The sequence below is a fragment of the Sylvia atricapilla genome, chromosome 11 (assembly GCF_009819655.1).
Source record: "Sylvia atricapilla isolate bSylAtr1 chromosome 11, bSylAtr1.pri, whole genome shotgun sequence".
NCBI classification, from domain to species: domain Eukaryota; kingdom Metazoa; phylum Chordata; class Aves; order Passeriformes; family Sylviidae; genus Sylvia; species Sylvia atricapilla.
The window spans coordinates 14,202,969-14,215,217 of record NC_089150.1 but is presented as its reverse complement, the minus strand read 5'-3'; the positions used below and the strand labels follow the sequence as shown (position 1 = coordinate 14,215,217).

At 37.9% G+C, this 12,249-nt stretch overlaps 1 protein-coding gene across 3 annotated transcripts in view; it reads left to right on the top strand.

Moving 5' to 3' along the window:
- Window positions 1–12,249, top strand: part of CACNA1D (calcium voltage-gated channel subunit alpha1 D) — a 168,299-nt gene that overhangs the window by 137,737 nt on the left and 18,313 nt on the right. For all 3 annotated transcript variants that reach the window (XM_066326749.1, XM_066326748.1, XM_066326750.1), the window contains 6 exons: window positions 965–1,124; window positions 2,304–2,431; window positions 2,542–2,638; window positions 3,759–3,861; window positions 4,928–5,029; window positions 9,867–9,997. In XM_066326749.1, coding sequence (XP_066182846.1) covers window positions 965–1,124; window positions 2,304–2,431; window positions 2,542–2,638; window positions 3,759–3,861; window positions 4,928–5,029; window positions 9,867–9,997 — 721 coding nt within the window. The remainder of the gene's footprint in view (window positions 1–964; window positions 1,125–2,303; window positions 2,432–2,541; window positions 2,639–3,758; window positions 3,862–4,927; window positions 5,030–9,866; window positions 9,998–12,249) is intronic.

The window sequence follows — 12,249 nt, the reverse complement described above, 5'->3', positions numbered from 1 at the left end:
CAAAAGGCTCTGCCCTTACTGCTATCTTCAGAAGTGCAGCTTGTGTGATGATTTCAAGAAATGAAGTTATTGCAAACATAAAGAAACAAAGTATTCTTTACATTTGCTGAAGGGGGTGTAACTTGCAGAAGGGAAATACCAGATGAGCCATAGGAGAGACTTTGTGATGCTGAAAGCAGCTAAATCTTTGTGTGGGGGGTGGGAGGGTGGATTATGGGATTTTCATCACTGGAGAATTTAAGAAATGTCCTGGAACAAGGAGAGAATGAAATGTGACAGGGGTGCCTCTAAAGGTGACAACCTTGAGCAGTATCTTGCCAGAGATTCTGTAATTCAGTTCCTGTGCATTGTTACTCACCTGGGCTGGAAAAACTGGCAGGTCATTCCTTATCTGGCACCACATGCATCACCCACTGAGATCTAAGTCACTTTATGCCTTTGACTCCAGGTAATAAGCACAGCTAAAGATGTCATAATTATGTAAGTGTCTTTTAAAAATTTGAAATTCTGAGACTGTACACAGGCTTTATGCAACTGTGAAAAAAATGCAGTTGCAGAAACTAGAGACAGGTGGTTCTTCAACCACAGAGGAAAGTTCATCTTTTACAAATAAGTACTTTGAAATTTTATGACAGATTTTCATACATGACTTTTGAGCTTTTGTGCACAGTAACTCCACTGCAGTAAGTATTTAACTTGTAAATCACAGTTTGGGGTTACAGTTTTTACATGCAAGCCTTAGTGCATTAGTCTATCTTATAAAATGTGTCTGCAATGTCAGATTATGCTTGTCAGTTCTAAAACTTGCTCTGCACTTTTCTTTAATTAATTCTGGCTCTGAAATGTTCATAGTCTGTCTTCACATTGGTGCTTGTACAGTATTTTCTCAGAATGTAACAAATGAATACATTTTTAATCCATCTTGATCAAATAATGCTGAATTTATCTTTGTGGTGTTACCAAGGTGTGCTACTGGAGAAGCCTGGCAGGAGATCATGCTGGCATGTTTGCCTGGAAAGCGCTGTGATCCAGAATCTGATTATAATCCTGGGGAAGAATACACATGTGGAAGCAATTTTGCCATCATTTATTTTATCAGTTTTTACATGCTCTGTGCATTTTTGGTGAGTTGATTTTGGGCTTATTAACAGCAATGAGCTTTGGCATTTTGCCTTTCTTCTAAATGAAGAGTAGTGAGTTGAGAGAATAACTGAAAATCCTGTATCCAAAATATTTTGGCAAGGTTGTGTTTTTCCATACAGAGTCTTAAATCCTATATTTTCTACCAGTTTTTTACAGTGAGAGTGGTGAAACAGTGGCACAGGTTGCCCAGAGGGGTGGCAGATGACCCACAACCCTGGGAATATCCAGAGTTAGGTTGGACAGGGCCCTGAGCAGCCTGATCCAGCTGGAGATGTCCTTGCTTATTGCAAGGAATTGGTGAGGATGACCTTTAGAGGTCCTTACCAACTCAAACTATTCTGTGATTCTAAATTCCCATGTGTGAGGTTTTCTTCTGACTGCACACGTGTGCAGGGTGGCTGGCTGCACATTTGAAAGCTGAGTTAGCAGTCTTTTCATTGCTGTCATTTTCATGCATTTCTCAATGGTACCATTAGATATTCATTAAAATGGAGCTGCAATGCCTCTGGCAGAGCAGTAATGCTCCTTGTTTTGTTTAAACTTAGCACAATTTGGATTTGTGTCTCTAGAAGTGTCCTCATGTGTGGCACATGAGAAGAGAACTAAAATCTTTTACCCTAGTCTGTGGCAGAAATGGATTATTTGCTCTGAGATAATAATTGAAATATGTTTTTCCTCATTGGAGGTGTCTGGTATAAGCTGATTGATTGATTGATTCTGTTCACAGTAATTGTTTCATTGCAAAAGGAGAGTGATCCAACAAAATTCTGTGAACTGATGTAAACATATGTTCTGTTGCTCTATATTACCTTCTGTGTTAACAAAATGTACTGTCATGAAATTGAATGCTATTCCTGAGATACACACTGTCATAATGTGTGTATTGGATCCATTCTTCAATTTAATGTAGTGGGATCTTTTAAATCGAGGAATAGAAACAAAGCCTATGTCAAAAAACTGAGTGCTCTAAACCAGAAGCATGTTCTTGTCATGCCATTGTTTGATAGATTTCTAGTTAGTTAAATGCAAATATTTTCCATGACATTTGATGGTATTTGCAAAAAACTATTGATTTACTTGAGTTCTTAAGCTACTACATATTGAATTGATAAAAATTCAAAATAATCAAGGAAGATTGTTCTTAATTACTTTTTTTTTAGATTATAAACTTGTTTGTGGCTGTCATTATGGATAATTTTGATTATTTGACTCGTGACTGGTCTATTCTGGGTCCCCATCATTTGGATGAATTCAAAAGAATATGGTCAGAATATGACCCTGAAGCAAAGTAAGTTAGATGATTTCTCTGATATAATTTATTTGGTGAACACAATGCAAGCAGAACAGGGTGTATTTTTTGGGAGTGGATGTTTGTTAACTGGTGTGTGTTGGTTCTAGGGGGAGGATAAAGCACCTCGATGTGGTGACGTTGCTGAGACGGATTCAGCCACCCCTTGGTTTTGGCAAGTTGTGCCCTCACCGAGTGGCCTGCAAGGTGGGTCTCACCAGATTTTGTGTGACTGCAAGATGATAAACCAGGCTGGAGTGAATAACAGTGTGTAACAATCTGTAGCAGCGAGTGAGAAGACAAAATAATTGGGAATTTAAAATGTTATATAGAATCTGTCAGGCAAAATGTGCAATTTTGACGGGGAGTAATGGCATTTTTATGTAAAAGTTGAAAGGCAATACAAAGGGGATGAATCATTGTTATATTATTTGATGACTTCAGAATTACAGATATTGATATTTTAGCAATTGCATTGGGGATTAGATCAAGCCTGTTAATTGAAGGACTGTTACAACAGTATTGTCATTTGGATTCTTTGTATATCTGTTTCATAAATAGGTAAAGTTGACATGTAAACCTCTGGGCTAAAATTCAGTGTCACAAGACATACTTAAAGCAAACCTCTATCTATCTATATGCTAACATCAAGTATTCATTGAGTAATGCTTTTAAACTATAATAGAAGAAAATCCAAGTCAAACATTAGAAAAAGATTTTGATAGATGAAATTGTGTCCTTTTGGCAGACAGGGTCACAGCAGTGCTGCTCTAGATGGAGAACTCTGATGCAGAGATGGACTGACCCAAAGAGAAAAGCCCCTTTCACAGCAGTTCAGTGTAGTTGGCATAAGAGACTCACAACATCACTGAAGAGTTAATTGAGGAACAAATGGGCTGGGACAGTTCAGACCTGGTGCTCTGGTTCTTTGTGGAGCATGAGGAACTCCTGGGACACAACTGCAGCTGGAGTGCATACCCTCAGATAACTGCTTGTGTCCTTAGTACTGGCACAGTGTGACTCAGACAAAAACTGAACTTCAGTGTTTGAAAGCTAGCTCATTAAATAGCTCAAGAAATCTTCTGTACATTTTTAACTTTTGTATAAGAATACATGTAGTTAATATCAAAAAGAAGCATTATTGTTCTCAATTACTGCATATTATACACAGCTAGGATGGAAAAAATTATTTTGACGAACTTACACCAATTATATTCCTTTCAGTAATACTATTCTTTGAATACTTCAGCTTTTCAAAAATTAACATTACAGGAGTTTTTTTCAAAGAAAGAAGCATCAAAATGTGTATTCCTTTTCTCATTTTCAGAGGTTAGTAGCCATGAATATGCCACTAAACAGTGATGGGACCGTCATGTTCAATGCTACTTTATTTGCTTTGGTTAGGACTGCTCTAAAGATAAAAACAGAAGGTAAGGTTCTTCACTGTAAAACCTTTACTGCACTCGTCAGAAAGCACAATGAGGAAAAGTTACTATTTATTTTTTTTTCTTGGAGGAGGGCTGCCTTGGTCACACTGGCTCTGGTTTGCTTTTGGGTCATGGATTGTATTCACTCTTGCTAGGAATGATTTGCTGGAAAACGAAAGGAAAGGGGTAGTGAGGCCAGAGCCAAAGATGCCTCAGAAATTATTCTATGTTTTCATCTGGTCAGATAAAAATGTGCAGCCCGGGCATAGCAGAATTTCTACTGCAAGAAATGAGTGAATTTCCCTTTCTGCCTAAACAAGATGCTCTTTCCTCACTACCTTTTAGCCTTAGATCCCATGGTGGTGCAACTGTGACTTCTGCACACTTGAAAACAACATTCCCAGTCTGGTTGAGGCCAGTTCTGACTGGGTTGAATAAATCTCTCTCATTTACATTAAAGAGGGAAAGGCTTTTAAAGATAGTGGGATGTTTCAAAGGTCTTTTTATTTGTACACGTTTTTCAATTTTTTTGCCATCTTTTACTGCTTTCAGTTCTGTTTTTTCTGCTGTTCTCAGGAGAAATTGGGCTCTGCTGGCAATATCAAACTTTGATTAAGGACCCTCAGGCATTGCTGTGTGAGCAGTGCAGGAGAGGAAAAACTGCTCAGTACTCAGTTGTTCAAAGTTTCAAGCCTGTACAACTGAGTAATTACTGTGGTTAAGTAAATAAAGACTCAGCTTTTCTTCAAGGAAGAAGTGGCTTGTAAAGAAAAAGTCATCGCTTCCTGGAAAATTTAAGCAGAAGGAGTGACAGAGTGAGGCCAAGGTCTGGAAGTCACCTTTGACCTCTACAGTGCTCCAGAGCTGGATTTGAAAGCACCAGGAATTTGCTGTCTTGTGCTCTCTTTAGCTGTGGCACTGTTGGCTACATCACATAGTGTGGGCTTGCCCCAAAGGAACTCTGTCACAGTCTTTAATTGTACATAGCTAATTAATATCCACAGGATCGTTCACTGCAGCTGGTTGAACCATAATTGCCATCCTCTGTTTTGCCATTTCCTTGTCACAGGTAACCTGGAGCAAGCCAATGAAGAACTTAGAGCAGTCATAAAGAAAATATGGAAGAAAACGAGCATGAAATTACTTGACCAAGTTGTCCCTCCGGCTGGCGGTCAGTCTGATAAACTCTGCCATGTGCTGTTCTCTGTGCATGTTGGTCTTTCTGGAGTGTCAGGAACCAAAGAAATAAAACTGCTACATTTTGCAATTATCATGTGATTTAAGGACAACAAACAATGGCAAAATAAATATTGAGACAATTGTATCCTATTACAGTAGACAATACATAGAGGACTGATAAGTGAAACTTAGATCAAAATGAGAGAGAGGAAAATGTTATACTTACTTTTTTGCTTGAAAAACAAATTTATTAGACCTAAGTATATTCTTGATTTCAAATCATTCAGCAAAATAAACTAGCTTGATTTCAATGCATTGAACAAAACACTGTGTTTTGCACTATGCTGCATTATAGCTTATTTGCTTGTATATGTTGAATACTTCTGGGAGGAAAAAGAATTAATTGCCAGCTTAATATTTTTTTTGCCAAATTAATAAAGCAAGAAGCTGAATTATCTCAGTTACAGTAGTTTAAACCAGAGCCATTCCACAAATGATGGAAATGGTTCAGATTTATGCCAATAAGACTGAGATATGAATATGGCCCATTTAAAGAGATATATGAATTCTAATGACACCAAATATTTGTGAGACCTACAAGGCACATTTATTAGCTGTTCTTAGGTGCCGTAAAATGACATGTCAATATCTCTCTTTGTAAATATATATATTCTGATATATATATTTAGGCTTTTTCAATATATACATTTTTATTAATACGCTCTAGTGTAGGTTTAGGTGACTGTTTTTTACTTGCTTTTTCAAGTTTTAAAGGTGCAGGATCTGTCTCACTGTCACTCATTCCCAGGGTATATTTACCCAGACATCCAATCCTCAGACACATTGTAATCCCCTGGTGTTTCTTGTAGTTTATTGTACCTTCACAGTGTTTTGGCAGCTCCCAGGACTGCTCAGACTCCAGCCCCTGGCCCTGGAAGGAGATGCTCAGTGCCAGGAGGAGGAGCACTGTCTGCACTGCTCTTGGCATCACCAAGGAGCAGCAGCAGCAGCAGCTCTATGGCTGGAGGAGCCACTTGCTGTTGGTGGGGTGGCTCCTGTATAATAGAGGGGATGAAGCCAAAAATCTGTCTAAATTGACTCTCCAAAGGGGAACTGATACTGCACATTTAAAACAACTTTTGTGTTCTACTCTGTTGTTTTTAGCCTTACACCTAAGTGCTTGCATGGCATAGATGAATCGCTTTGTTATTGTTGTAACTATGTGCTTGAGCTTTTTCTGCAGCCTCTGTTCCTTTCAACTATGAGTCTTTCCGAATATTCTGAAGCAATTCTGTTTTAGGGTGGTGGCATGGAATTAGTGTTGCCTCTTGCCAACTTTATTCCCCTACATTTTTATTGAATAGAGATGCATGCTTCAGAATAGCGAGCTCTGCCTGCCTAAATCAATCTGACAAAGAACCTGTACAGATTACATTCCTAGAACTAATCTCAAGTAGTAATTCACTCTTAACTTCAGCTTCATTTCATTGCTGAGTATAAGCTGTGTATTTATTTTCAGCTATACTAAAATTCATTGCTAATGTTTATTCTGCAAATGTAGCTCTTCAGTGTAGCTGGAAGGCCGAAAACCTGGATGTGCTCAATTGATAGGAAATAGGATGCCTTTGGCAACTCAGGATAAGTGGGAATGTGTCAGGAAGTCCTGCAGATTTATGAATTTTCAATTCCAGTTTACTTTGTTCCTCTGTGGATGTTATGAAAACTGAAATTATTGTAAATCACCTAGAAAAAAGAGGAATACAGCTATTTTACATTCATATGCCATAGGAGTGTAAAATAGCTTAGTGTACACTAGAAATTAGTTTTGATGTTTAATATTCAATGGAGAATTGCCATGAATTAGCTCCAGTTAAATATTAATTGACACCAGTGACAGCTGATAATAACAATTTCCCAAGAGATGGAAAACTCTCTTCAATATAAATCAACAAAACATTCAAATTCAATATGTTGAAATCACTTGCACTTAAAATTATTGAGAGGTATAGTTTATAGTAGTTTGCTCCAGTATTACTTGTGCTGATATTACTGAATGCTGAGTCCTTTGTATGTCATGGCTATATCTCCAGAACACTTATTTGCAGAGCAGAATGAAAATAATCAGTGTAGCGAGGGCTATTCCCTCCCCTTGGATTATAAATGGATGCACTAGAGAGAAACAGTTAATTCTTGGTACTGATTAAATAGCTTCTTATTAGAACTGAGTGAGACTGTTAATAGTTAGCAACACATTTTCAGTATAGAAAGGTGAAACTGCTTTGCAAAAACATAGGATATCATTCAAATACCTGGTGAATGAGACTCGAGAGTAAGAGAAATATATAAAACTCACTAAGGACACACCTGTATTCTCTAAACTTCCCAGTCTCCACCTGCAAATCCATTTAATCCTGCCTAGTACTTTTTGCCTCTTCCAATAGCTTCCTTTTGAAATTATTCCTATTGCCATCACGAATTGTAATTAGCGATTTGTCTGTTCTGTGGTCAGTTATGCTTAGCTGCCTTCCTATACCTGTCTATATCTGGCTATATGTGTGTTACTCAGAAAACAGAGTCAAGGATGGCTCCCCTTGGCCAGGCATCAGTTCCTGTGTGCTCATCAGTTCCTGTGTCTGCAGCATGCCTGGCTGTGCCTGTGACATGCACAAGCACCGTGGGGACACAGACAGACTTTGGCACGCACAGTCCAGCAAACTGGCAGTGCATTTGTCTGATGTGCTTATGAAAAATTGGTGCATGTCCAGAGTGATAAATAAGGGCCCTTTGTTTCTGCATCCTGGCATTTCCCAGGTGTTGTCATCTCAAGCACAGTCAGTGGTGGTGCAGTGTCATAGCCTGACGTGAGACATGCTCTGAGTGCAGCGTTTGTTACTTTGAGTCTGTCACTTCTGTGTGCTTGTTCTTTCTGGGAGCCATTTGCTAACTCTCTTCCTTAAAATTTCTGTTCAAATACTTGAAATGAATTAGTATGAATGATGGGGAAAGGCTTATCTGGGGAGTTAAACCAGAGCTATGTTGCAGATCTAAAATAGGGAAGGCAAGTTTACATCATTTACTGTGTAAGAGATCTCATCCTAATACAATGCACTATTAGTCTCCTGAAGAGCTGCAAAGGAAGATTACAGGTGAACATCAAAGCAAATATTCACAGAAAGTTTAATAATGAAATTCATGGAGTCAATTAAAAAGCTCATTTATTGCTGAGATGGAATCCATAGACTGGTGAGCTTTTCTTGTGAGCTGTTCCTGGTGTTTCCTGCCAGTTCCTCCTTTCCCACCAGGAACTGGGGGACTCTGACCCTTGAGGAGTTGTCAGAGTTTGGCAGAGCAGGCTCTTTAATATGCTAAGATATTTCCTGCAACAGACTGGTCTCCCAACCAGTATCTTTTGAAGCAATTGTTACAACTACTTTTGTTTTGATATATATATAAAGACAAATTGCTGAGAGAAGACATTCTGGGTGCATTTTCACTGTAGTTAAAGCCTGTTGTACTTTCTCACATGCATACAGCCCATTTCAGACATTAAAATAAGAGGAGCTGATTTTGCATGGTAGAGATTTCATTTTGAGATAAATTTTATCAGAGAGGTAAACGTGGATTTAAAAACTACTGTCCATGGAATGGATTTCCCACTCTCTTTGATGAGAGCAAGTCATTAAAAGAAGAAAGTCAATTTAAATTAGAAAAAACAGTCATTACAGGTAAAAATAGTACTACAAATACTATCCTTAGTGAGATACATTTGCACATATTACTGATAAGATACACAGACTCTATTTTAATCAAATGTTTCAAAAGCCCATAATTTCCAACAGAGATGTGTTAAAATGTGTCTGGGCTTGTTGGATTTTTGTGCTCAGTCAGCTCATGACTGGACGGAATAACAGTTGATGCCTAAACCACACTGGCCCCTCTTTATGTAGAGCAGGAGCCAGAAATCCTCTTGCCAAAATCTACCTCTGGATACTGAAAAACGGGAGACTGAACAGTGCAGCAGGAAGGGAAATGGAACTTCCTGTCAGATAACTCTAGGGAAAAAGGTGTGTGACCACAAAAGCAATGTTTTTGAATAGAAAACTATTTCTGGTTTTCTGGCAAGCATTATTCGCTGAGAGATCAAACTTGCCCAGCTGAATGATTCAATGGACTCATGAACAGGCCCATTCATTCTTAACCTGTTAACGAACCAGGTGATTTTGGTGTCCTCACACGGCACCTGCCTTTGGAAACCTTCAAATTTCGATTTTGTTCACAACAGTGACTCTGTAAAAATGCTACGTTTTATTGCCCTGGCTATTTGGCTGTTGTTTGAATTGTACTAAGTTCACTGATGGAAGTTATTTTCATTCCTTTCAGCATTACAGAACTGACACATTATATACACTGACAAGCAAATTTGGTTTAGTAGTGGCAAAAAACAGCAGAGTCACTCTTATGAACATCAGCGTATGTGAGATGTAGTAGATTTTATTTAATCTATTTATTCCAAGTAACTAAAGCCAGTACTTCAGCCTCTATGTATATACAAACATGTCTATGGTTTTGGTAGAAACTTACTTAGAAGTACAGGAGCCTTGGTAAAGTATTGTATTTTCTCTTTTGTTAGGATGAGTTCACTTAGCTGACTGAACCAAATGTGCTTGCTGAAACATTGCTTTTGAGCCCCTTACAGGCTCCATTGTTGTAAGCTGGAAGCATAGTACCTGTTGCACCCATCACATTTTCCCCCCAAAATCAGATGTGAGTGTACAGGCTATTGATAAATGTGCTGACTTGGGAGAGATCTGTCTGGTCTGTTCATTTAGATGATGAGGTAACCGTGGGGAAGTTCTATGCCACCTTCCTGATACAGGACTACTTTAGGAAATTCAAGAAACGCAAAGAACAAGGACTGGTGGGGAAACATCCTGCGAAGAACACCACGATTGCTCTGCAGGTGATTTTTTTTTGTTTTTAACTAACCATTTTGTGAACTTACTTGAAATAGCAGGTAGATGAATATTGATGATTGTGCAATGCTGCCAGGATTTTATTTAGCTGGGACACTTTTGGCCCTTATTCATCAGAAAAGTAAAAGCTAATCCTGCTATTCTGTCTATAACAAGGTAAGTGCAAAAACTTATTCTCTATGGATTACTCAAACAGTAGCAATAGTTATAAAATTTCTTAGGAAGTCTAGCAGATAAATCACAGTCTAAAGTTGCTGATTGGATATTGGATAAATAAAGCTCTGAATTATCATTTATGTTCTTTGTTTTGTTTTAAGTGTTCAATTTGTCGTGTACCTAAAATGCTACAAGCCAATTCTCAGGGAACTTCCTACTGTGCATCACCTCATAGTAAAGAGGTTTTTATACAGTATCATTTTTCTTAATTCTCATTTTTCTTTTCCACTTATGATACAGTGAAATATCTTCTTATTCTTTTATTATTTGCAAATTCTGAATTTTGCATCCATGAATTTCCTTCATAAGAAGTGTTAACATATTGAATTAATGTCACACACTTCTGTCTGTCTCTTAAAACCAGCTATCACATGGAAACCAGGACAATAGATTTGGCCTTCTGTCTCTCAACAGGCCTGCAGCAAGCAGTCCATAGAGTACATGTGACCTAAAGAGCAAATTTTGACAACTTCTTTCCACTGGTACCTTTGTAGAATGAACTTTGAAACAGGCAAATGGAAAGCTGTTCTCAAATAATTCCAGACATCATACACTGCACTGTTTTTATTGGATTGGGACTTTGTGAATTTCAGTTAATGGTTCAGTTTGCTACAAACTATAAATATATTTGCTTCTGATAGTTTTTTATTCTGATGCCAAAATTTAGGAATATGTTTTGAAAATCCCTTTCTATAATAGGAGAACTGTGTTAATTTGATTCAGAATCTGCTTGTTAAAAACCTATTGGTTTGTACTTCAATTTAGCAAAATTATCTTCGGTGTGTTAAGTGGGTAATTTCTTTCATTCCTATCTCCTAAGAATGTCTCTGCTGGCAGCTCTGACTCCCACTTTGTTCCAAATCACCACAAGCATAAGAGATGCAACAAGCAGGGAAAGATGCACCACAGTCCTTGCTGTGTATTTGTGCCCAAATGGCTTGCCAGGGCCATACCAACTGCATTTGCATACATGAAAGAAGAGAAAATTATTGGTAATGGAATTGATAAAAAGGCTGTAACAGTCGAGAAGGCCGTGAAAGATATTGATTTTTAGGAAGGACTTTTCAGACTTCTTTATTGCAGAAGCATTTGAGCATAAGGAGGTCAGAGTTGGTTCTGAGCTTCAGTATTGCAGGTTTTCACTTGTGTTTTTGAAGTTACATACATAACAATGTAGAGAGAACCACTGAGTTCTCAAATGTGAGTATGATCTCTTGTTAATTATCAGACTCTGCTTCCTGTTCAATGAAAAGACAGAGGGAACTGGAAAGACTCAGCTCTTCCTCTCTCCTTAGGCAAATATTTTTCCATTAAAAAAAAGACCATTAATCTCTACTGGAAATCTGCAAAGGTCTATAGGATTTGAGACCTGGAACTTTTTTTTCTGATTAAAACCCATCGTATTAAAATGAGCCAGGCCAGTAGGTGGGAAGATTATGACTTTCTTTTTTCCCCATCTTCATCTTTTCTGCTTTTGTCTTTCTAACAAATCAGTAGGAACTCAACTTGACAAATAAAAATGGAAATACTGTTTCAAAGAGACCTGAAACTCGTGGTTGGAAAAAACAAGCCCAGTCCAGCATATAAATGAATAATATACTTTTAAACTGGAAGCTACAGCATGTCAGATTCAAAGTCATAATGCTGTGTTTGTTAGAACAATTAATTATATGAGGATAAAGCTTTAAAACAGAGCTGGGTATCTTGCTAAAAGAGATGTTCTGCTTCAACAAGGAATTGATTTCTTGTGATCAATGACCCTGAGATTAGTCATGTGGGATGTGTTTTAGGGAATTTAGTATAAATGAGTGCAGAGAATCTTTTTGGCCTTAGAATGTATAAAAATTGGGTGCAGCCATTTTCAGCTGCTTCATTCCAGGCTTTGTCAAAAGCTTAAATGCTTGTAAAACTTCAAAGTTTTCAAAAGTCTTTGTTCTTATCAACCATTTTCGGCAGCATAATTTATAGGTATATGATCCAGCTTGTGTCTCAAGTAGAGAAATCTTGTTAGATGATCCATGAA